The sequence below is a fragment of the Eubalaena glacialis genome, chromosome 1 (genome assembly GCF_028564815.1).
Source record: "Eubalaena glacialis isolate mEubGla1 chromosome 1, mEubGla1.1.hap2.+ XY, whole genome shotgun sequence".
Lineage (NCBI taxonomy): Eukaryota > Metazoa > Chordata > Mammalia > Artiodactyla > Balaenidae > Eubalaena > Eubalaena glacialis.
Window position 1 is genome coordinate 232,661,108 of NC_083716.1, and position 26,539 is coordinate 232,687,646.

At 40.0% G+C, this 26,539-nt stretch overlaps 1 protein-coding gene across 1 annotated transcript in view; it reads right to left on the reverse strand.

Annotated features, from left to right (window-relative positions):
- The window catches only part of PDE6D (phosphodiesterase 6D), a 51,637-nt gene that overhangs the window by 2,758 nt on the left and 22,340 nt on the right, over window positions 1-26,539 (reverse strand). The window contains exons 2-3 of the mRNA XM_061205847.1: window positions 1,220-1,308; window positions 540-665 (exon numbers count right to left, since the gene is read on the reverse strand). Of these exons, the coding sequence (XP_061061830.1) occupies window positions 540-665; window positions 1,220-1,308 (215 nt within the window). The remainder of the gene's footprint in view (window positions 1-539; window positions 666-1,219; window positions 1,309-26,539) is intronic.

A 26,539-nucleotide genomic window follows, 5' to 3' on the forward strand; every position in this document is an offset into this window, starting at 1 on the left:
CTAGAGCCCTGCTCCCTATGCTCTGGGATCTAAAGGACTAGGACCAGCAATATTTTCTTAGAAGTAGGCTGGATGTAAATTATATAAACGGAAGTACAGAATAGGCCTTTTCACTTGGAATTTCAGCTCTAAGACACATATGTACACTCTTAGACTTCATGGTAAAAACTCAATGCAGAGTGGCCTTGCCAGTCAAATCTGTACAAGACTGTATGGAGAGCACTGTACCAGGCCCTAACCAGCAGCTTCCTTGTGACCATGTTATAATACCACGCCAGTGACAAAGCAGGCACCAACCTCAGGCCCTCCAGGGTCAGTAACCCTTCTGTTGGGCTCAGAGCCCCTTGTAGTTGCCAGCTTTGTTTTTGCTTCTTTTCGCCAGGGCTCCCCAATCTGCCAGGGTGTAGGAACCCTATCACAAACTGAGTTGCAAAATAAATGTTATCAAAGCAGTGCTTTAGTTCACTGGGTCTTGACTTCTGTCCCTGTCCAGATTTTGTCCCTAAGCCCAGATTTCAGGCATGTTGGCAGCAGAATACCTTCTAGGCATTGCCCTTTGAAGTAAACTTTTTGTTCCAGGCGGAATTTTTCCATTTGCTCTGCTGAAGAGAAGTTCAATTCTCGAGACACTGCCTTGCACTTGAGGATTTTCTTGGGAACACGGGCTGGTAAAGAAAAACAAATATTGAAAGCATTTCTGGGAGCTTCTTAGAGACGATTTAGAGCATATATTATCTATGTTAAATTTCATAAAATGCCTTGGTAACAGAATTACACTTTAATTAAAGGCAGAGGTCCCAAACTGGTCCAGTGCATTTGACTGAAAGATCTTCAAGGAACAACAGATTTAGTGCATCTAAAGGCCTTACCCAGCTCCTCTTATCAGGAAAGGGGCTGAATGGGAACCTTCTTTCTATTCTGTTCCCTTGGTTTTTCTTTTATTTCAGGGAGATAAAAACGCAAATTTTCTTTCAGAAAAAAGTTGAGATCTTACTTTGTATCTTTGGGTACGTTCTAATGCTAAAATTTCAGCACGAAGTGGGTTTTGGGAAGTAGGAGAAAGAAACATAAGAAAGAAACTAGACATCTCAGCACCACGTGGACTGACGTGCTATGCCTGCAGAGGCCCGTCCCCTGGTGGGTCTCCATTAACTCAGTTCCCTGATGCCTAGGCCTGCTCTGCGTCATCAGCCCTGTGCAGACAAAGGGTGGAAAGTACCTTCATGCTCCACTCCAGGGACTGACAGGTCTTCTGTTCCTTGCCAGAGTATCTTCCCTGTCTCAGCATCCCGAAGGTTCATCCAATTTCTGATCAATATATTAAGGAAAAACAAGGCACTGAAGTGACTCCTACTTTGTACTCTAGGTGTTTCAGATTTGCTCCTATCAACTCTTGTTTATTTTTTAGCAAGTTGGCCTAACTGCTAAGTGCCAAGAAAGCAAATAAGAATGTGTAGGAGAGGGATTTCCCTGGTGGTTCAGTGGTTAAGACTTCATGTTCCCAATGCAGGGGGCCTGGGTTTGATCCCTGGTCAGGGAACTAGATCCCGCATGCTGCAACTAAGAGCCTGCATGCCGCAACTAAAGATCCCGCATGTGGCAATGAAGATCCTGCATGCCGCAACTAAGACCCGGCACAGCCAAATAAATAAATAAATTAAAAAAAAAAAAAAAAAAAACAATGTGTAGGAGAGTACAAAAGGCATTTAAAGGAAAAAGCAGAGACCCAGGGGAGATATTTTTGTCTACAACATGAGAACTCAGAGACTGCACACATCTAGAAATTGCAAGAAAGAGGTAGAAAATGAACAGTGCAAAATTTAAAATTTTCCAACAGAATATGACCAGCCAAGATAAAAGACCTAAAGAAACAGATATGAGAGAAATTCCAGTAAATGACTCAGGCAGATTGCCCTACAGCGAAGGTCACAGTCCATAAGCTTGACTCACAAGTCCAGACCTCTCAAGTAGCTTTTTAGCGGCCTGCTCTTAAATATGAGAAGATAACCAAGGATCACCAGAAACTCAAGAAAGCATTTACTATGAAAGACAGACCAAAACAAAGAGGACAAAAAGCAACTTAGAGGAAAAAAAAGACTACAGAGGAAGATACAAACTTTTAAAAATGAGCATTAAAAACAAACACAAAAACAACCAGCAAAACATAATCCTTACAGGGACTTCCCTGCTGGTCCAGTGGTAAACAATCCACCTTACAATGCAGGGGACATGGGTTCGGTCCCTGGTCAGGGAACTAACATCCCACATGCTGCGGGGCAACTAAGCCCGTGCGCCACAACTACTGAGCTCATGCACCTCAACTAGAGAGCCCGAGTGCCACAAACTACAGAGCCCATGTGCCCTGGAACCCACGCGCCACAACTACAGAGCCCACGCACCCTGGAGCCCATGCACCACAACTAGAGGGAAGCCCATGCACCGCAACAAAAGATCCCACATGCCTCAACGAAGATCCCGTGTGCCGCAACTAAGACCCGAAGCAGCCAAAAATAAAATAAATAAAAAATAAATAAATCTTAAAAAAACATAATCCTTATAAATACTGTACTAAAAATTGTATACCATTGAATTTTGTGTATTTTAGGTGATTTTTCTTTGGCTCAAGGTTAAAACTTTTGAGACTGGTCAACTGATAATCTCTTTCAGTCAGAAAATGCCTTCTAACTTACATATTTATATTTTCTTGTTTCTGTATTGCTCATCATACAATAAATGCATCAACAATACCAATTAAAAAAAAAAGTATGTTCAGAGGACAAAAAAAACTCTAGGAAAATATACATTTTGATAGCAGAACCAAACAACTCCACGCAAGGGTTGGAAGGCAAAGTTGAGAGATTATTTCAGAAAGAAAAAGAAAAAGGCTACAAGGATAGAAAACAGGAGAGTAAAGATGCAAAAACTGGACATCAGTACAAGAGGTCCAACATCTAACTAGCAGGAATTTGAGAAAGAACAGAAAACACCAAGGAGAGGAAGTCATCAGACAAATGAATTCAAGAAAAGGTCCAGCAAGGGCCCAAGTCACATCATTGTGAACTTGCAGAACATCAAGGTTAAAGAGAAGCTTCCAGAGGGAAAATAAGTTGTTATGCAAAGGGTAAAAATCGGAATGAATGAGACTTTTCAACAGGGACTCTGGAGGACAGAAAAAAATGGAGCAGTGCCTTTAAAATTCTCAAGGAAATGATTCCTAAAACTAAAAAAACCTTTACTTTCTCAAGAAACGAATGGTAACATGCGCCTTCAAAATGACAGGGAAGACCAAGGAAGAGGATGACACTGAATCGAGGAAGCAAGGGATCTAAAACAAGAGACAGGTAAAGGGGTCCTTAGAGTGATGTTGAAGGAGACCCCAAGACAATAGCTCCTTAGCAGGCCTGGAGGGTGACTGGTCCAGGGTCCAGACAGGAGCAAGTCAGAACACTTAGGAAGAGATTTCCTTTTAAGAAGATGAAATTTGGACTTCCCTGGTGGCACAGTGGTTAAGAATCTGCCTGCCAATGCAGGGGACATGGGTTCGATCCCTGGTCTGGGAAGATCCACATGCCACGAAGCAACTAAGCCCGTGCGCCACAACTACTGAGCCTGCACTCTAGAGCCCGCAAGCCACAACTACTGAGCCCGCGTTGCTGCAACTACTGAAGCCCGCATGCCTAGAGCCCATGCTCTGCAACAAGAGAAGCCACTGCAATGAGAAGCCCGCGTGCTGCAACGAAGAGTAGCCCCCGCTCACCGCAACTAGAGAAAGCCCGCGCGCAGCAAAGAAGACCCAATGCAGCCAAAAAAAAAAAAAAAAAATTAAAAGATGAAATTAAAAATAAAGATGAAATTCATAGAATATCTAATTATCTAATGTGTTTATATGGAAAGAGGATTTATTCAGTTAGGGGAGACTTGGGGGTCACATTAGTGAGAAGTATAGAAAATTGAAGCAAATGAATTAAAAAACCAAGACAATTATTAACATCAGGGAAAAATCAAAGGTGGTACTGGGAGAAAGTAGTAGTCACAGTATACTACATGGCTTCATTGCAAACAGTGTTGATGTAGTGATAATAAAAACACAGGCTATGGATCCAATACAATTATCCTGGGAGGATGGGGGAAGGAGAAGAGAGTGTATGTGTGATTAGGCGTAAAGTGTTGAGAAAGAACAAAACTCATTTCCATCGTGGGAAGTTGATAAATAATGCCCAAAACGGAAACATTAAGACATAACCACAGTGTGTTATTTAGAAATATAAAGATAAATACCAAATAAATCAGCTAGAAAGAATTGAAAATAGTTTTCTCTGGGGAGTAGAAAATAGGAATGGGAGCACATGGAATGCTGTTCTTCATCAGACACTGGGTAGAACTATGACTCTAACTGATGTACACATACAACTTTGATAAAGACTAAATTTAAAAAGATAGTCCCAAGTTTTTTTGTTTTTGTTTTTAAAAACAATGAACAAATCATGAAAGGAAAATGAAATTAATATTCTCCATGCATGCTGGCTGAGCCTGAGAAAGATGGTTAATATTTGTAAAGACACTGAGCTTCAGATAGATACAGTTTACATGCCTTTTTTTTTTTTTTTTTTTTTTGCTGTCTAGCAACCAAACCTTCCCAACCAGCACCCTGCAGCCTCCTTTCCCCCATGGGAGGCAGTGACTGCTTTGCACTACAGCAACTAGAAGATCCAGATCCTTCTCTCCTGGTCATGGTGCAGCTGGGGGCAAGCACGTGACCTAGGCTTGGACACCTGGGGCCCTGAAGCTGTAGTCACACAAGGATTTGAGGAAAAGTCAGCATTTCTTCAGGGTGGGGCAGCAGGTAGTGCCAACCCCACCTTTTCTGCAGTGTTTCCCCTGTTCCTCCAACTGCAGTCAGTTCTGAAAGCACCAGAGAGCCTTTGAGGGCCTTTCCCATTGTTTGGTAGCTTGCAGTGAAGAACCCTGAACAACACAGTTGATTAGCATCATTACGTACATAATGGTACTACATTTAACCCTCTGGAGAGATTCTTTCTAAGTTTTGCTGCTATACAAAAAAAGTCACAAAAGAGAACCAAGGGTTATCCAGTAGTGTGCCTTGAATGTGATGGGTACCCTAAGCTTCCTGTGCCCTTGGTCTGTTTGTGCACTGTCCCCCGACATGAACCCACCATTGCTTTGAAGTTGTGTTGCTTGTGCTACTCTCCTCTCCGTGTGTGTAATCCTAACAAACTCTCCTGGTATGCTCATTGTATTGCTGAATACTGCTGCTCTGCTGTACCTATGTGGTTTTCTCTCCTCTGTTTCATATTTCTACACTCCGCTTTTTTTTTTTTAACAACTGAATCCAAAAGAAAGTCAAAAGTATCCATACTTGCTTAGGCCATGTCTTACAATTCTAATTACTACACATATTCTTACCCATTCTAGAGTCTCCATATATTAAGAGAAAGCTGCCCCAACTGGAGAAATAAAACAACAGATACTACTGCTCTAGCAAGTCCACGCTGAGCGCTGATCTAAACAGAACTGCCTTAGACGTTTAAGCCCAAGGTTTTCAGAAGACACAGTACTTATTCAACCTGCTGTGTACACGTTTTTTATTCTTTTTCTACAGATAGTCTCTTATGCACAAATACAGCCACACTGGACACCAAACTTCCTTAAATTAAATAACAGAACTAAAATTACTTCTAAAGTTCCAGGCTCACATGCAAGTAGGACATTCCAGCAAAACTACTGCAAGAAAAGCCTTGGGGAAGGGGTTCTCCCCACAAAGCAACAGATAGATCAGACCTAGTAGCTTCTAGAAAAAGCATTACTACCCCTGGCCCAGGTCAGCAAAGAAAAGCCTGGGACCAGGACTTACTCTTCAATCTGTTAGGGGATGAAAAGAAAACAGCCTTAAATTAGAGTATTCTTTCTGATAGTTAGTGGATAGCGAATTTACGTTTCCTCCATTTTATAACAAGGGAGAAAGGTTGCTAAAAACACATGGCTTGTCTAATATAAGCATCTCTTCTCTTTATAAATAATCAGATTAAGGACTTAATTATCTTTTTGGGAAATATAGTAAAAAAACAAAAATCTTTGGCCAATTCAACAATTAGGCAGTTCCTGCATGTACCCTAATCAGACATGTGGTCTGGTATGATTTAGGTGCAGTCCAGCGCAGGAGTTGGGGACAGACCTGAGGTAGAGAAGGCAGTCGGCAGGTGGTGGTGGAGTGAGAAGGGAAGGTGTGGGGATTGGAAGAAACCAGTTAGATGAGTGGGGTACTAGGTAAATAGACACTATCTATTAGTGTCTATATCATGTGCTTCATTTCATGATCCTAACAAAAACCTATGAGATTTTAGCTTCAGTAAATAATACAACATTAGGGAAATACAACAGAGCTCTATCCAGTGATGCTGGGATGGAGGCTACTTAGAGCCCCTCCAAGTTCTGTGATTTTAGGAGTGAAAAGGAAGGCTCTTAGTTCATGATAGAGAGGCAGTCATTTGGGAACAGCTTTCTAAGTCATAAAAATACAAATCCATGATAGCCTATCAGTAAAAAGAAATAAAAATTACTGAGGTAAGTGTCTTAAAATAATAACAATGTGAAAAATTGGTCCACAGAAGAGGAAGCATATTTGGCTAAAAATGTTGGAAATGAAAGGCAAGCTCTGATGACTGATCATCATCCTGCTGAGAACATTTTTGTTTTAACAGCTTTTTGCCAACCAGATTTTTAAAAGTAAAAGAGCCTGAGTTTTAAGACTCAAAGGTCAAGTCACTTCCAATCTTGAGAGAGGAGAGGATTAGGTGGACAAGCTTTAAGGAGGGGGGGGCTGGAGGACTATTTATAAACACCACCTTCTGGGTCAGCCAGGTCTTTTCTCATTTAAAAGCTCCCTGGTGATTTATATGCAGGATGAGCACAAAGGAATGCTCATTACTAAGGGAGCCTCTGCTTGGAAGAGAGCTGTCCCTGGTAGCCGCTATTCGGAACTAGGCAGGCAAAAGAAGCACTCATACGTAAAAGTAAGAGCAGCTTAAAAATAAGCTTCAGAGCAAAAGCAATAGTTTGTAAAGTATCAAGCCTTAGAAAGGTAACAAAGGAAAGAAACTAAGACAAACATTATGGAAGAATGAGAGACACTTGGCTCAACATGTGGTCTGGTATGATTTAGGTGCAGTCCAGTGCAGGAGCTGGGGACAGACCTGAGGTAGAGAAGGCAGTCGGGAGGTGGTGGTGGAGTGGGAAGGGAAGGTGTGGGGATTGGAAGAAACCAGTTAGATGAGTGGGGTACTAGGTAAATTTCCTTGAGAGATGTGAATGCAGGAACTGGGATAAAAAGATTTAAAATACTTTGTAACAATCATCTATAGAAGCATTTTGGAAGGAGTACACTGGCTCTTGGGAGCCTTAATTAGTTTTAAATGGAAATAGTCAATATCAATTTTTATATATTAAGCAGAACAGATTCACTGTACATGCCAGTACCTCACCGGCCAGTTGAGGGAGGAAGAAAGAATGAGTGAGATTAGGGGAAGGGAAGAGAATAGAGAGAGGGAATGGGAAGGCAAAGAGGGTGAAGAGGAAAGAAACACAAAACACACACAAACACGGAAAGAGACTCAAGGGAGAGAGTTAAAGGGAAAAAAAAGACACTGAGAAAAAGAGACAAATAGAAATGCCCACATAAACTCAGAACCAAGAGACAGGGTTAAGACAGAAGGGAACAAAAAGGAAGGGCCTCAGGATGTTTAGAGGTGAGATTCCACAGTTTTTCCCACTTTCATATTGTACTGTAGAGTTGTCTTGGTTAGTGGCTTTCGTAGAATGGTTTGAAAATGATGGGTAGAGGAGACTGAGCACTCCAACTATCAAGCCCCTCTGAAAACGTTAATTGGCTGATTCATAGTTTCCTGGAATTTATCATACAAACTGTGGTTACCAGTGGGGAGAGGGAATAGGGAGGGGCAATATAGGGGTAGGGGAGGTAAGAGGTACAAGCCATTAGGTATAAAATAAGCTACAAGGATATATTGAACAACATGGTGAATATAGCCAATATTTTATAATAACTATAAATGGAGTATAACCTTTAAAAATTGTGAATCACTATATTTATTGTACGCCTGTAACTTATATAATATTGTACAGCAACTATACTTCAAAAAAATCTGTGGTACTTTTGAGAATGAAAGAGGGTGCTAACTGGGCAGCACACTTAAATGAGTTGGTTCATGTAAAGTGCTTAGAACAGTCCCTGGGCATCTAGTAAGCAGCGTGTTAGCTATTATTATTATTATTATTATTAATTATCATCTCCAGTCTGGCCTCCTTGCTTCCATTCTTGACTCCTCCTCCAACCCATTCTCCTCACAGAAGGAAGTGGTTTCTTAGGACTGCAAATTAGATGTCAATCCCATTTTTTCCTTTCCAGTTAAAAAAAAAATGGAGTCCTTTCCATGGTTTCCAAGTCCCCAGTCACTATCCTCTGGTCACAGTGGGCTCCTTCCTCTGTCTCCGAGACAGTAGAGTCTCTTCTGCCTGCGTGATGCCCGTCCGAGAGCTTCTGCCCTTACTCTTTACACCCTCAGGTCCTGGCTTCAGTGGCACCTCCTCAGAGAGACTCTTGGGACCACTCAGCTTCCAGCAGTTTCTAAATCCAAATCTGCCTGACTCCTAAGTCAGGGCTCCGTCTGTGCCCCTAGGCCAACACCTGGCCACACCTTGGCCTCCCTTAAGCAGAAGATTTGTGATATCTCCACTTCCCCTGAGAAAAGGCTAAATACCACTCCACCTTTGCGTATTAGCTTCCTGGTCAAAAACCTTCAATGGATCCTCACAGAGTGATCCAGGGCTCTCCATATATCTCAATGATCTCAAACTATCATTCATTCAATAAATGCTTACTGACAACCTACTAGGTGCCAAATATTGACATCAAAGTTGCATGTAAAAAAATTTAGGCAACATTGTTTCATAAAAAGGGACAGATGGAGGGAAATAATATTTCTAAGTTCATATATTATTTTATTAAAATTATGATCTTAAATATGTATGTAAAAATATTTTTTCATTGGAAAGATAAGAAATTGCCTTATACTCAGGGTCACCTTATATTTGGGCATTATTCTGGTAATTTTGTGGGTTTTCTTTACTTAAAACCAAAGAACTTTACTCATTTCCTTCAAGATAATTCATACTCAAGCTGGATAATTTGCAATGATATTGAGATAACTCTCTAATGATATTAACTCCAATCTTGACACCAATCTAAGGATGGAAGATATATAACATTTCGATTCATAGCAATTCACCAAGAAGGGAATTGGTTGACCAAGTGTTATTCTATTCTAGTCTTTTTTAAAAAAATAAACTTTATGTATTTATTTATGGCTGCATTGGGTCTGTTGCTGCACGTGGGCTTTCTCTAGTTGTGGAGAGCAGGGGCTACTCTTCGTTGCGGTGCGTGGGCTTCTCACTGAGGTGGCTTCTCTTGTTGCAGAGCACGGGCTCTAGGCACGCGGGCTCAGTAGTTGTGACTCGCAGGCTCTAGAGCGCAGGCTCAGTAGTTGTGGCGTACAGGCTTAGTTGCTCCGTGTCATGTGGGATGTTCCCGGACCAGGGATTGAACCCATGTCCCCTGCATTGGCAGGCAGATTCTTAACCACTACGCCACCAGGGAAGTCCCTAAATAAACTTTTAATTTTAGAATAGTTTTAGATTTACAGAAAAGCTGTAAAATAGTAGAGTTCTCATATAGCCCACACCAGTTTCCCTTATCATAAACATTTACGTTTGTCACAACTAATGAACCGACACTGATACATTATCATTGATTAAAGTCTACAGTTTGTTCAGATTTCCTTGGTTTTAATGTAATGTCCTTTTTCTGTCCTAGGATCCCACATTACATTTAGTTGTCATGTCTCCTGAAGCTCTTCTTGGCTGTGAGAATTTCTCAGACTTTCCTTGTTTTTGATGACCTTGTTGAGGAGCACTTGTCAGGTATTTCCTGAGTGTCTATCAATTGGGGTTTGTCTGATGTTTTTTCTCATGATTGTGGGTTTTGGGGAGGAAGACCACTGATGTAAAGTGCCATTTTCATCACATCGTGTCAAGGGTACATACTATCAACATGACTTATCACTGTTGATGTTGACCTCAATCGCTTGGCTGAAGTAGTGCTTGTCAGTCTTCTCCACTGGAAACAGTCTTTTTCCCTTCTTTCCATATTTCACTCTTAGAAGGTAGTTGCTGTACACAGCCTAAATTAAGGGGTGGGAGTTATACTCAACCTCCCTATGGTAAGAATAACTATATAAATTATTTGGAATTATGCAGTGGAGATTGGTCTTTTCTCCCATTTATTTTTAAATCCAATTATTTATTTATAGCAGTCCAGTTGGTTTTATTATCAAATGACTGTGCTCTGATACCTAAATTTTTATCTACAACATGAAAATGTTTCAACACTAAGTGATCTGTTTAAAAATATTTATTTAAGATGTTCACCTATAAGTGTCAGGGATTCATTTGGATTGTGGGGGGAAGATAGAGACCACAGTGTATATTAGTATATAGTCACAAGGAAAAGCTGACAGAGAAGAAAACAAAATTGGTTTGGAGCAGAACACCTGGATTAGGGTTCAATTTCTACCACATAATAGCTGTTTGATCTTAGATAAGTCATTTATCCTGCCTGAGTTTTAGTTTGTCAACTACCGATAATACCAAAGCCTTAAGGTTATTGCAGGATTATATGAAATGCCTACAAAAATGGTTTATAAGTTGTTAAACATGATACAAATGTAGGACATTATTATATCATAATTATTCAGGATTGGAAAAAGCAAAAAAAAAGAAAAAGGAAGTAAGTTCTTCTGAGCTATTTCAAATTCTCTAATAAAAGCACATTATCTTAAATGCTGTATAATATTCAATAAAGGAAAAATTAAAAGTTAGTTGTATTAGTTAATGTTTGACTTTGGTTTTACTCACTCAAAACCTTATAATTCCTAGAAAATCTGTTGCAGTGCTTTTTGTTGCTCATATATTAATCAGCATTTCTTTTCCCATCTTCATCTGTTTAAGAGAACAGGTAAGACCTAATTCTACTTCAAACTTGTAAATACGTATATACTAAATATTAGATATACAGAGAGCAGAAATTGTATTTAGGGGTTTGAGTAGCTTAACCTGGAAAAAATAAAGGCAGGGATGGCTCCCTTAGTTTTAGCATTTCAAATAAAACCTAACTTTAATTCCTTCTGGTTTTCTACTTCACTCACATTTTACACTGATATGTATTAACTAAGAGTTAGGTAGATTTTTTTTTTTTTGAGGAAAATCACTAGAAAATGATTTTTTCTTCTATTGGCACTTGTTGTTAAAGCTAGTTCTCTCAAAGTATTTTTTTCTCCTTTATATTGTTGGTACGATAGCCTCCCAACTAATTTTTCTCCTTCAATCTCTAGTCCATTGTTTCTTAAAGTGTGGTTTGATGATCTTGTTAAAAAAGCTGTTTCCAAGGCCTCATCTCAGACCTATTTAATCAGAATCTTTTCAGGTGAGGCCTGGGAATGCTCATTTTATACTTTTAAAAAAATATTTATTTATTTAATTTATTTATTTGGCTGTGTTGGGTCTTTGTTGCTGTGCGTGGGCTTTCTTTAGTTGCGGCGAGCGGGGGCTACTCTTTGTTGCAGTGTGTGGGCTTCTCGTTGTGGTGGCTTCTCTTGTTGTGGAGCAGGGCTCTAGATGCGCAGGCTTCAGTAGTTGTGGCACACGGGCTCAGTAGTTGTGGCTCACGGGCTCTAGAACGCAGGCTCAGTAGTTGTGGCACACGGGCTTAGTTGCTCCGCGGCATGTGGGATCTTCCCGGAGCAGGGCTCAAACCCATGTCCCCTGCATTGGCAGGCGGATTCTTAACCACTGCGCCACCAGGGAAGTCCCAGGGGATGCTCATTTTAAAAAGCAATTCTGGACTTCCCTGGTGGCACACTGGTTAAGAATCCGCCTGCCAATGCAGGGGACACAGGTTCGAGCCCTGGTCCAGGAAGATCCCACATGCCGCAGAGCAACTAAGCCCGTTCACCACAACTGCTGAGCCTGTGCTCTAGAGCCCGCGAGCCACAACTACTGAGCCAACGTGCTACAACTACTGAAGCCCGGGCGCCTAGAGACTGTTCCCCAACAAAGACAAGCCACTTCAATGAGAAACCTGCGCACCGCAACTAAGAGTAGCCCCCGCTCGCTGCAACTAGAGAAAGCCTGCGCGCAGCAAGGAAGACCCAAAGCAGCCAAAAATAAATAAATAAATAAATAAAAAGCAATTCTATGTGCAATAAAATTGAAGTACCACTTGTCTAGCCTTTACAATCTAATACACTGTGACTAGAGTTACATTCCTAAAGTACGAGCTGGATCATATCATTACTTCCTCTTCATAAACCTTCAAAAGACTTTCACTTCAGAGAAAACTTCCTAACTTCTTAGCTTGGCATTTAAAATTCTTTACATTGTGGCACAAACATCTCTCTAGTCTCCCTTTCTGCTTCACAGCCCTTCCTATCCCTTCCTGTACCCCATTCTCATCTAGGCACAGTGAATATACTATGCCCCATGCACCTCTATGCTCTCTGGTCAGCTTGGGCACTTGTTTGAAGTCTCTCAGGAGAGGAACCAGAAAGATCAAGAGAGTTGAGTTGCCTTTTGGGGACCTAATCAAGTGTTATGATCACCACAAGGCCACACCAGACAAGCTGATAAAAGGAGGTGGGAAGAAACCTTTCTTTAGGTTAGAGGACCCCTGTGGAGGCAACCATGATGGAGGAAAATGGGAGTAACAAAGACACAATAACTATCATTGGCAGAAGCTGGCTATAATTGCCCCAGATGTACCAATTGCAGAGCAAAGGCACCCATATCACCCCAAGAAAATCTCTCTAAAATACATCAAGTGTGACCAGTCTTTACTTCCATCGAGAGAAGGAAACACCCTTTGTCCTTTTCATATAATGCTGTAAATGTTGTACAGCAAAACTTGTTCCAAAAAATGGCAGCTTCTCATCGTGTGATGGGACTAAGAGAAAGGCAACAAAGCAGAGCTGTTCAGTACCCTAACCAAAGTTACACAGTTGAGAGGCAGCAGCCCAGGATTTGGAATGATGGTCAGACTCTGAAGCTTAAGCTTCTTCCACTATTCCTGCTGCCTCCCCATGAAAGGGAATAAAGCAACGATAAAACAACTGTCTTAGTCTTCGTGCTCCTTCTTACCCTTTCCTCCAAAGATTAAAATTCACCCTTGTTTCTATTACAACTTTTAAAATTACCATGTTTTTTTCTTAATGAAATGAAAAACAACTTATTTGTAAAAAGACCCAGAAAAACTCTTAAGTCTTCAGCACTTATAGAAACACCAAACTGCTCAAGCCAATGGCAATTCTGGTTTCAGTCATTGGCTCCTATTCTAGGTGAAGCTGACTGCTCATGAAGTGATTCACAGATAAAATATAGCTTTTAATTCTTTCAACCATTAGTAGTTCAGGTCTCCCTTAGTTTGCTCATTCTCCTACATCCTGAGTTTGCAGTCTTTGGATGATGCAGAGTTGACGGTGACTATTAGGCTATGGAAGAGGAATATACATTTTTAACAATGGATGAAAAGAAATATTTTGTATTCAAGGAAGAGAATGGGTCAAGAAGTGTTGAGTAAGGAGAAATAAAGATGCTATGTATAAAGTAAGCCATGGGGAAACACCAGAAGCATTCCCTTTAAAGTCAGAAGTAGGACAGAGATACCTTCTAGCACCACTATTATTTACTTTATTCTGGAGGTACTAGAAATACAATTATAAGAGAAAAGAATATGAAATATAAAAATTGGAAAAGAGAAAATAAAATTATCATTATTTGCAAGTGATATGACTATATATCTGGAAAACCCAAAAGAATCAAAAGAAAACCTACTGTAAATAATAAACAAATAAGGATGCTTGGCCCAAAATTAATACTATATTAACAAAAAGCAGAAAATATAATGGAATGAAAAATCTCACAAGCAAAAGCAACAAAAAAGTTAAATACTTAGGAAGAAACATATCAAGAAAGTTGTAAGCTCTGCAAGAAAAAAAAATACTCTAAATGCAACTGAGGGACACAAAAGAAGTATTAAATAAATGGAAAGACCTTAATTTTGGATGGAAAAATTAATGTCATAAAGATTAGGCTGTAAATTTAATGTAATCCAAATAAGTGTAACTATAGGATTTTTAAAAAACCAGGTAAACTGAATTTAAAATTCATATGGACAATATGAGAATCATCAGGAAAGTCCTGAAGAGTAACAAGGAAAAGGTAACAAGAAATACATCCTTCCAGATATTAAAACTTATAAAGCTATAGTAATTAAAATAGTATGTAGAGCTGAATGTGACTAGGCAGGTCAATGGAAGAGAACAGAAAATTGACCAATGGAAGAGAATAGAAAAAATCATATGGAATTTAGTATATATTAATAGAGACATTTAAAATCAGTGGCAAAAAAGATGGACTACTGAATAAAGTGTTAGGACAAAAGGGTGGCCATACAGAAAAATTAAATCTCTACCTCACTCCTTCCATTAAAATGTATTTCAGATAGATCAAAGTTTAAAAAGGAAGGAAGGAAGGAAGGAATAAAGGGAGGAAGGAAGGGGAAAAATACAAAGGGAAATGTGGGAATCTTTTTTATAATCTAGGAGTGGGAAAGGTCTAACACGATGAAAAATCCAGAAGCCTTTATAGGAAGTCTCTTCCTTCTCTGACCAAACCTGCAAACTGCCAGAAATCTTCACTTCCCACTGTCATTGCTTTATTCCTCCCACTTAAAGCCTGTAGAGGCTCCCTATTTCATATATAATTTATTCCTCCACTTGATTTAAAAAAAAAACAGTCCAGTTTTTAAACTGCAAAAAAGTTTTAGTTTTCACTATATAACCTTTTATACTGTTTGAAAAAATTTTAATCTGTATATTACTTAAAAATAAAAGCACAAATAACTTAGGTAAAAATCACTTCCTAATTATTAACCAAAGGACAGGCCTAATTTTTCATGCCCTAGGTCACTTGAATTTCTTTCTTTCTTTGGAAGCTTTTCTCTTTAGTGATGACTTGGGCCTGGGTTCCTCACTACTCTAATATATAGTAACTTCTGCAGAAGGAGAGAATTCCAGTAGGATCTGTTGAATTTGATCAGATTAATCTTTGCAGCAGCTTCTGCCATATCAACTCTGGTGTCACTAGTTTCACTTCACTAAAGGCAGTGGTGTGTGGCTTCTTTAAACAGAGGGGCAGAATTACCAGGGCACATGTTTACACCTCCTGGCTAAAACAGACACTATAACCAGCCATCTCTGAACGAATCAAGATTTAAAAATGAGCTTCTACTTGCCAAACGGCCCTCCTCAATGCCTATTTTTGTCTTCCTCTGTCTGATTTTCTAGTACTTGCTCCCCATTACACTTCCCTTTATTCTGAACTCTCATAGGCTTTTAGCAGGTGTTTTGTGTACTAGTTACTGTTTCCCTAATTTGATTATGGGTTTCTTGAGGGCAGAGGTGTTCCCACTCATTCAGTTTATAGCAAAAACAGGGAAATCTTTGGCTGTGAGTTCCTGGCTTTTGTGTCACATCAATCAGTACTTTTCCAGTGTGCCAAAAGTAATTAGCAAAAATTTTATTTTGGAGTGGGGGTAATAGGGCTAAGAGGGATGAACAATGAAGAAATCGCTTACAAATTATTAGGTCTAGGGTACTCTACATAAGGGTAGTCAATATTAGTTTTTTATAGGGTACATTTTCTTAGGAAGGATTTTTACTTTAGGACTACGTTTGAATTAAGGCAAAAAAGGGACTAATTTCTTAATTAGCATTTTATTTTTATTCTGCTTTGTAAAGTACAATTTGTCTCTTTTTCATGGCACTTATTAACAGGTATCTTAGAGTTACTGTACAGTTGGGGTTTTTTTGTTTGTTTTTGCCGTGCCTTGTGGCATGCGGGATCTTAGTTACCACTCCCTGCGGAGGGAGGGAGTGCGGAGTTTTAACCACTGGATGGCCAGGAGAGTCCCTATTGTACTGTTCTTATTTACTTAGAACTTGTTTATCATTTTCAGTCTTCCTAAAAAAATAATCACATTCTAGAAATAATCTTTTCCTGCCATTTTAGTAACAGTTTAGAATTATAAACTTTGGAAAATGTAATCTCTTAAAGATGCTACCAAAGTCAAAACAGGGGCACATTCCTAAACTATGCCAGAGAAAACAACAAAGACCATTAGCTCTATTGCTCTATTAGCTTGAAATGTGACGGAGTACAAAGGACTCATTTTTTTTTTAAACATCTTTATTGGAGTATAATTGCTTTACAATAAGGAATCATTTTTAAATGGGCAATTATTATTATAAATAAATAGCACAGTCTCCTTTATATTTTCATACTATTTTTAGAGACTGGATAATTTGTAAAGATAAATATCTGCTTGCTCATCATTTGAATGCACACATTTAACTAGAAAAAGGTACCACATCTAAGATCCTGTGAGACTCCTTAATATAAGAGGAGAGAGAGATTGAAAGGGAGAGAGAAGAGAGAGAGAGAGAAGAGGGAGAGGAGAGAGAGAAGAGAGAGAAGAGAGAGGGAGAGAGAGAGGAGAGGTGGAGAGGGACGGGGAGAGAGGGAGAGAGGGTGGGTGAGAGAGAGAGAGAGAGAGAGGAGAGGAGAGAGAGGAGAGAGAGGAGAGAGGAGAGAGAGGAGGGAGAGGAGAGAGAGAAGAGAGAGAAGAGAGAGGGAGAGAGAGAGGAGAGGTGGAGAGGGACGGGGAGAGAGGGAGAGAGGGTGGGTGAGAGAGAGAGAGAGAGAGGAGAGGAGAGAGAGGAGAGAGAGGAGAGAGAGAGGAGAGAGAGAGGAGAGAGGAGGGAGGGAGGGAGGGAGGCAGGGAGGGAGGGAGGGAGGGAGAGAGAGAGAGTAAGAGGGAAGGGGGAGGGGGGAGAGGCGGAGAGAAAAAGAGAAAGAAAAACAGAGAGAGAGTGAGCCTGCTTTTTTATACAGCTGAATTTAATGTTAGCAATTTAAAACAGTTGTGTGAAAACAAGGTTTTTTTTTTTTTTTTAAATTAAAAAAAATTAAATGGTTTAAAACGCTCTGCAGGAATTTACTGTTTTAAAGGTACCAAATAAGTTACCTTATAAATGCAGTAAATTTTCTGTAATATTAATGTTTAAAGCCCTAATTTGAGAGTTATAAGTGAATTTCTGTTTACTGTGATTTCTTCAGGCAGGGCACATCCATGGTAAGTCTTCACTGTGATAGGAAAGAATGTCAGTCATATTAGATAACAACTTCTGAAGATTATACCCCACTTAGATACAATCATATTTCAGATCTGAACCACCTAAAAGCCAGAACTTAATTTGTCACACCACTGTAATATATCTTTCCCTACCACACAAGACCTCTCTCTTAAAAAAAGAATTCCTTTGATGTCTTCATAAAGTTACATTTTTTTCCTTTTTTTAAGCCAAAGAACCTGGAGTGCATTACTGTCACATCAATGACACCGTATAATTAGCATACACTTTCAATATGGCCTCAAGCAAGGGCCAAGACCAAATTATCTATATGGGAAACAACTTCCAAGGCAGCACTAACTTTATTCAACCAAGAGAACCTGAAATTCTCTGCTATATTAGCCTTTGCTGGCAGAGGAGGCTGCTGTCAATTTGCTGCTGTCACATTATTTTCCTTTGTCTCAGTCAGAAGCCACAGGGGAGGGCTACAGGGTTTGCTTTCGACTTGAAACAACAGCAGAGGTTATGGATTCCCTCCCCTGCCTAACCTGACTCCTGGCTCCTCCCCTGGAAACAGGGTAAAACTGGGGACAGAACATACCAAACAGGACAAGCAATCTGTTATTCCATGAAACTTTTGGTTGGCCACTTGGGGAACATGGAAATGTCTGTCAGAGGAAGGAAAATAAGGAAATTCTGTAGAGCTGGCTTTGACAAGAAGGTCCGCTAGCTTCCTTGTTACCCTCTATGTTTCTTTGCTCCACTTCTCACTTCTTTTAATACACAGTGCTGAGTCTGACTGTAAATACGATAGCTGAAAAGCAGCTGGTTCCACAACTGTCTTGCATGGTTATTCACCAAATGGACTCTCAGGGTAATCCTAGAACGTATGTTACCCAGGGAAAACAAGAGTTGATGGTACTGTATCAATGTCCATTTCCTGGTTTTGATAATATACTGTGGCTATGTAAGCTGTTATCATTGAGGGTCACTGGGTGAAGGGTACAAGGAAACTCACTGATCTATTTTCACAACTTCTTGTGAGCTAAAATGATTTCAAAACGAAGTTTAAAAATAAAAAAATAGACAGACACCCATGTGTACATCCACACTACTAGTTTCTAAGACAGCATTTAAGACTCTAAGGCTGTGCTTTTCTTCATGGCCTTCAATATCCCATTGTTGTTTTACTTTACTTATGTTTAAACTTTATCACTTAGTTTTTTTCCCTACTGGTAACAGAGTAAATGATATTCAGTAATATAACAAAGATTTCAATAGTGAAATAAGGCAAACAGAGGCCTTATTTCCAAGTGAAGTTAAAGAGAAACTGTAGAAAGGGTCACAAGGAGGAGATTTTTTGTCCTCCTTTGACTGTGGTTGATCTCTCATGCTGAGAACTATAGGTTTCGGGGTGGGGGAAAGATGCAGAAGAGTTAACCAGTTAACCAGCTGCTGAGTTAAACAGCTGGTGGTGGTTTTGGACCCAGGTAACTAGAAAAGTAATGGTACCTTATAAAAAAATTCAAGAGAAAAAAAGAATTTTATTTTTGAGAGGAGGGGAAAAGAGTTGGTAACAGTATGGCAAAGGAGGATGCAACACGGAGGTCCCTCAAAAACCTCAAGGATGAAAAAACATGTAGAACATGTAGGTGGTGGTAGTAGTGGGAAGTACACTAACGAATACTTCAAGCTACAATAATTAGTTTGGAACTAGCATAAAAATAGGCAGACCGATATACTAGAAAACATAGCCGTGACTCCAGCGTATATTAAAACTTCTATACTATACGCTATATTCCAAATCACTGAAGAAAAATGGCTAATTATCTCACATTCTTTACTATAATACACTACAATTGGCCTCAAGAATTAGATATAAAGAAAATATAGGTGAATATTTATGTGACCTAAGGATGAAAAAGCCCTCTAAACAGACATGCAAAAGAAAAAAATCATAAAAAGAGTGAAGAGTGTACAATTTGATAAAAAATAGTTCAAGACCCGAGTGGTTTCAGCCAGAGAGGGAGAGTACTAGGGTTGGGGACAGAGATCAAAACAGACTAGTTTATTCAAACTGTTTTAAGTTTTTACAAGAAGAATATATTTGTTTATTACTTGAGTTAATTTAATTTAAAAAGTATCTCAGAAAGTCAAACCATAGAACACCTGCTACCTCAAAATCATCATAAACAAAGTTAAGTCAAATGAAAAACTAGAAAAATATAATATGACAAGCAAAGGGACAAGGTCTTTACTATACAAGGAGCACTTACGTAAGAAAAAGACAAAATGGCTCAAAAGAACACTAGGCAAAACATGGGGGAAATGCAAGTTTTCACCTGTCAAACTGGCCCCCTGAGCCTGGCCCTCAGAGAAGGTGAGGGAGAAAGAGCCGTCTCCCCAGGGTTTCCAAGGGAGGTGCCTCCCTGGGGGAGGACAAGGTTTCAGAGAGGCAAGCAGGCGGGAGGGAGGGCTCCAGGAAGAGCTCCTGGAGGGAGGAGACTGGTTTTAGAATGGAAAAGGGTCTTCTGACAAGGTGGTGCTGGGGAGGCCTGGGTGGGGTATAAGGCAAGGGGATGAGACCACCAGAAAGGACTGGTGCCTGGAGGAGCCTGCATTTGGGGAGGGTACAGGAAGTTTATGGAGTCACTGAGTCATTTATAGCCTATTCTCAAGGTTTCCGACTTTACAAAATTATTTTGGTGCCAAAATTGCCCAAGGACTTTGTTTCTTTGGGCTTTGACCTTTCTGACCTTCCTTTCCAGTCAGTCACCAAGTCCTGCTATTTTCTTCCATTAAAATGCAGTTTCGGGCTTCCCTGGTGGCGCAGTGGTTAAGAATCTGCCTGCCAAGGCACGGGACATGGGTTCGAGCCCTGGTCTGGGAAGATCCCACATGCCGCGGAGCAACTAAGCCCGTGAGCCACAACTACTGAGCCTGCGCATCTGGAGCCTGTGCTCCGCAACTGGAGAGGCCGCGACGGTGAGAGGCCCGCGCACCGCGATGAAGAGTGGCCCCCGCTCGCCACAACTGGAGAAAGCCCTCGCACAGAAACGAAGACCCAACACAGCCAAAAATAAATATAAATAAATAAATAAATAAAATGCAGTTTCACATTCCCCCCCCCCCCCATCCAATCTGCACACTACTGCCAGACTGTTGTTTCTAAAGTATCACTTGGATCAGGTCTCCTCCCTGCTCAAAAACCTTTCAGTGCTTTCTACTGTCACTGGATCAAGTAAAGACACACACACTCATCCGCCACCCTGAGGTGTCTCTGGTTCACTTCAAAAACATCTGCTCCAGCCAAAGTGGTTCAATCACAGACCTGTCCCTATATGTGACACCACCCCCAAAACCTTTTTTGTGCTTTTCCTAAGCTGATTTCACACTCGAAACACCCTTTCCTTTTTACTTCTCCATAGTCTAGCATCCTTTCACGTTCAGTTTCATCCCCTCATCAGTATACAATGTGGTTAAAGCACAGGCGTGGAAACTCACAGCCCTGGTTATAATCATGGCTCTGTCATTTGTGACCTTGGGCTTAGTTTCTTAAGGCTTAGTTTGCCTCAACTCCAAAATGTAATAAATACTTTTACGACTTTTGTGAAGATTCAGTAAGAACTGAGGTACATAAAACTAATACACTGCCTGGAACACAGTAGATTAGTAGTAGTGCCTGGAAACTCACTAGATTAGTATTCATTATTATTGTCCAAACACACTCTTTTCTCTGAGTGTAAAGTTTTTCTTACTAGCTGGTAATAGCTTGTGTGCACTGCTGTTTTCTCTCTTATATTTAAACTTTTTATACTTCTTAACACTCAATGTGCCAAGCCCTGTGTTAGGTGCTTTACAAACACAAAACCACATGAGTTAGGTACCGCTCTATCACTTCACTTTCTGGATGGAAAAACTAAGTTTGGAGATATTAAAAACCTTACCTAATATTAAGCAGCTAGTAAAGGGTAGAAGGAAGATGCAGGTGATTCTTTTTTTTTTTTTTAAATCTTTTATTTATTTATTTATTTATTTATTTTAAACATCTTTATTGGAGTATAATTGCTTTACAATGGTGTGCTAGTTTCTGCTTTACACCAAAGTGAATCAGTTATACATATTCATATGTTTCCATATCTCCTCCCTCTTGCATCTCCCTCCCTCCCACCCTCCCCATCCCACCCCTCCAGGTGGTCACAAAGCACCGAGCTGATCTCCCTGTGCTATGCAGCTGCTTCCCACTAGCTATCTATTTTACATTTGGTAGTGTATATATGTCCATGCCACTCTCTCACCCTGTCACATCTCAACCCTCCCCCTCCCCATATCCTCAAGTCCATTCTCTAGTAGGTCTGTGTCTTTATTCCCGTCTTGCCACTAGGTTCTTCATGACCTTTTTTTTCCCCTTAGATTCCATATATATGTGTTAGCATACTGTATTTGTTTTTCTCTTTCTGACTTACTTCACTCTGTATGACAGACTCTAACTCCATCCACCTCACTACAAATACCTCCATTTCATTTCTTTTTTCTTTTTTTTTTTGTTTGTTTTTTTATACTGCAGGTTCTTATTAGTCATCAATTTTATACACATCAGTGTATACATGTCAATCCCAATCGCCCAATTCAGCACACCACCATCCCCACCCCACCTCAGTTTTCCCCCCTTGGTGTCCATATGTCTGTTCTCTACATCTGTGTCTCAACTTCTGCCCTGCAAACCGGCTCATCTGTACCATTTTTCTAGGTTCCACATACATGCGTTAATATACAATATTTGTTTTTCTCTTTCTGACTTACTTCACTCTGTATGACAGACAGTCTCTAGATCCATCCACGTCTCAACAAATGACTCAATTTCGTTCCTTTTTATGGCTGAGTAATATTCCATTGTATATATGTGCCACATCTTCTTTATCCATTCATCCGATGATGGACACTTAGGTTGCTTCCATGTCCTGGCTATTGTAAATAGAGCTGCAATGAACATTTTGGTACATGACTCTTTTTGAATTATGGTTTTCTCAGGGTATATGCCCAGTAGTGGGATTGCTGGGTCATATGGTAGTTCTATTTTTAGTTTTTTAAGGACCCTCTATACTGTTCTCCATAGTGGTTGTATCAATTTACATTCCCACCAACAGTGCAAGAGGGTTCCCTTTTCTCCACACCCTCTCCAGCATTTATTGTTTCTAGATTTTTTGATGATGGCCATTCTGACCGGTATGAGATGATATCTCATTGTAGTTTTGATTTGCATTTCCCTAATGATTAATGATGTTGAGCATTCTTTCATGTGTCTGTTGGCAATCTGTATATCTTCTTTGGAGAAATGTCTATTTAGGTCTTCTGCCCATTTTTGGATTGGGTTGTTTGTTTTTTTGTTATTGAGCTGCATGAGCTGCTTGTAAATCTTGGAGATTAATCCTTTGTCAGTTGCTTCATTTGCAAATATTTTCTCCCATTCTGAGGGTTGTCTTTTGGTCTTGTTTATGGTTTCCTTTGCTGTGCAAAAGCTTTTAAGTTTCATTAGGTCCCATTTGTTTATTTGTGTTTTTATTTCCATTTCTCTAGGAGCTGGGTCAAAAAGGATCTTGCTGTGATTTATGTCATAGAGTGTTCTGCCTATGTTTTCCTCTAAGAGTTTGATAGTGTCTGGCCTTACACTTAGGTCTTTAATCCATTTTGAGTTTATTTTTGTGTATGGTGTCAGGGAGTGTTCTAATTTCATACTTTTACATGTAGCTGTCCAATTTTCCCAGCACCACTTATTGAAGAGGCTGTCTTTTCTCCACTGTATATGCTTGCCTCCTTTATCAAAGATAAGGTGACCATATATGCGTGGGTTTATCTCTGGGCTTTCTATGCAGGTGATTCTTTGATTGATCTATTTTTAAGATTGAAAATTGCCTAGGAGTTTCATGAATGATCGTTGGGCAGTCCTAATGAGTCAGGTCTGGTCTTCCCTCACCTGGAGATTTCTCCCAGGGAGAAGTGAGCACTGTCACTAGATCCGGCTTCAGCATCACTCTCCAAACAGCCAGAGCCTGGGCTTTCCTCCAGGGACCACCATGACCCTTTGACTTTCAGAAAGAAAGCATACTAGCAGCCCCATGTTTTGTTATAAGAAGAGAGGAAGATCATTTCCGGAGTCAGAAATCATGCCATAAGGCATCAAGAACAAAAACCAGGTTTCCATCAGCAAAAAGCACCCTTTCTGAGGAGAAAAAAAAGAGAGGCTCTTAATAGAAAGAGCCAAGCCTTCTGAGTACAGAAGAGGCCAACTTTTCCCAAAGGTAACATTTAAAAGACTGTGAGTCTTAAGAGTCAGAAAGACAAAACCCTAAAGGGCAAGGGAAGGACAGACCCCACTATTAATTTATTCTTCACTCTGATGACAGTGCCAGTACATGTAATTAGAATTTTTTTTTTTTTTTGGTAAGAATTGAAAAAAGACAAAAATGAACCATTATGTTAACTGATACTATAATTATGTTTACAGACTGATTTCCAGTGGAATCATTACACATTAGGCCTCTTTAGGAGCCTATAGTTTTCAGACTGTGAAAAAGCATTGCCTCTGAGTGAAACCTGCAAATTTTATCTCCCTAACTCTAAAGATAAAACTGTTTTGGCTGATAAAGGTTAAAGAACTCCTCTAAAACAACCAGACAAAAGAAACCAACAGCAAAACAACAAAACAACAACAACAAAAAGCAAACTTCTCATGTCTCGGAGAGTTAACATATACTGAGCTAAGGCTCAGTGTTATGTTAACTCCCTGAGTTGGGAGACGGGAATTGATGGACGACCAACAGGGGTTCTGAGGTTTCGTCCTTCATTCATCCACTTGTGAAATTCTGCTCAGAGGCTCTTTGCTTGTGGAAGGAGGGCAAAGAACTTTTTTCTCTACGATGCTTTTTGTTATTCTCTCCTGCAGGTCAAAAGAGAATTATGAGGACTGTTCAAATATCATTAAGATGGCAATATTTCCCAAATTCAACTTGATCACTATCAAAATCCCAGCTGGCTTTTTTTGCAGAAATCGAAAGACTGATTCTAAAATTCATATGGAAATCAAGGGACTCAGAGTAGCCAAACAATCTTGAGAAAGAAAACAAAGTTGGACAAATCACACCTCCTGATTTCAAAACTTGCTACAAAGCTACAGTAATCAAGATGGTGTGGTACTGGCATAAGGATAGACATATATATCAATGGACTAGAATTGAGAGTCCATAAATAAACCTCACATTTATGGTCAAATGATTTTCAACAAGGGTGCCAAGACAATTCAATGGGAGAAAGAATAGTCTTTTCAACAGATGGTGCTGGGACAATGGGCTATCTACATGCAAAAAAAATAAAGTTGGACCCCCAACTCTCACGCCATACATAAAAATTAACTCAAAGTGGATCATAGGTCCAAATGTAAGAGTTGAAATTATAAAACTCTTAGAAAAAATATAGGAGTAACTCTTTGTGACCTTGGGCTAGTTAAAGCCTTCTTAGATATGACAGACTAGAAAAACACAAGTGACAAAAGAAAAAATAAATTGAACTTCATCAAAGTTAAAAACTCTTATGCTTCAAAGGAAACCATTAAGAAAATGCAAAAACAGGGGACTTCCCTGGTGGTCCAGTGGTAAAGAATCCACCTTCCAATGCAGGGGAAGTGGGTTCGATCCCTTGTCAGGGAACTAAGATCCCACATGCTGCGGGGCACCTAAGCCCGTGTGCCAAAACTACTGAGCTCGTGTGTCTCAACTAGAGAGCCTGCATGCTGCAAACCACAGAGCCCACGCGCTCTGGAACCCATGCACCACAACTAGAGAGAAGCCCATGGGCCCCAACGAAGAGCCTGCATGCCGCAAGGAAAGATCCTGCATGCCTCAACAAAGATCCCGTGTGCCACAACTAAGACCCGATGCAGCCAAAAATAAAAACAAATAAATAACTAATTAATAAGTATTAAAAAAAAAAGAAAACAGAAAAACAACCCACAGAATGGGAGAAAATATTTGCAAATCATAAATCTGATAAGGGAATTGTATCCAGAATATATAAAGAACTCTTACAACTCAATAATAAGACAAATAACCCAATTAAAAAATGGACAAGAATCGGAACAGACATTTCTCCAAAGAAAATATACAAATATGGAGAAAAGGGAACCCTCTTGCACTGTTGGTGGGAATGTAAATTGATACAGCCACTATGGAGAACAGTATGGAGGTTCCTTAAAAAACTAAAAATAGAACTACCATATGACACAGCAATCCCACTGCTGGGCATATACCCAGAGAAAACTATAATTCAAAAAGACACATGCACCCCAATGTTCACTGCAGCACTATTTACAATAGCCAGGTCATAGAAGCAACCTGAATGCCCATCAACAGACAAATGGATAAAGAAGATGTGGTACATATGTACAATGGAATATTACTCAGCCATAAAAGGGAACGAAATTGGGTCATTTGTAGAGACGTGGATGGATCTAGAGACTGTCATACAGAGTGAAGTAAGTCAGAAAGAGAAAAGCAAATATCATATATTAACACATATATGTGGAACCTAGAAAAATGGTACAGATGAACCGGTTTGCAGGGCAGAAATAGAGACACAGATGTAGAGAACAAACGTATGGACACCACGGGGGGAAAGTGGCGGGGTGGGATGAATTGGGAGGTTGGGATTGACATATATACACTAATATGTATAAAATAGATAATATGAACCCGCTGTATAAAAAAATAAATAAAATAAAATTCAAAAAAAAGGGGCTTCCCTGGTGGTGCAGTGGTTGAGAATCCGCCTGACAATGCAGGGGACACGGGTTCGATCCCTGGTCCGGGAAGATCCCACATGCCACGGAGCAACTAAGCCCGTGTGCCACAACTACTGAGCCTGTGCTCTAGAGCCTTCGAGCCACAACTACTGAGCCTGCGTGCCACAACTGCTGAAGCCCGCACGCCTAGAGCCTGTGCTCCGCAACAAGAGAAGTCACTGCAATGAGAAGCCCGCACACCGCAATGAAGAGTAGCCCCCGTGCGCCGCAACTAGAGAAAGCCCACGCGCAGCAACGAAGACCCAACGCAGCCAAAAATAAATGAATAACAAAAAAAAAATTTATAAAAAAAAAAAAATTCAAAAAAACCCCCGAAAATATACAAATAGCCAAAAGCACATGAAAAGATGTT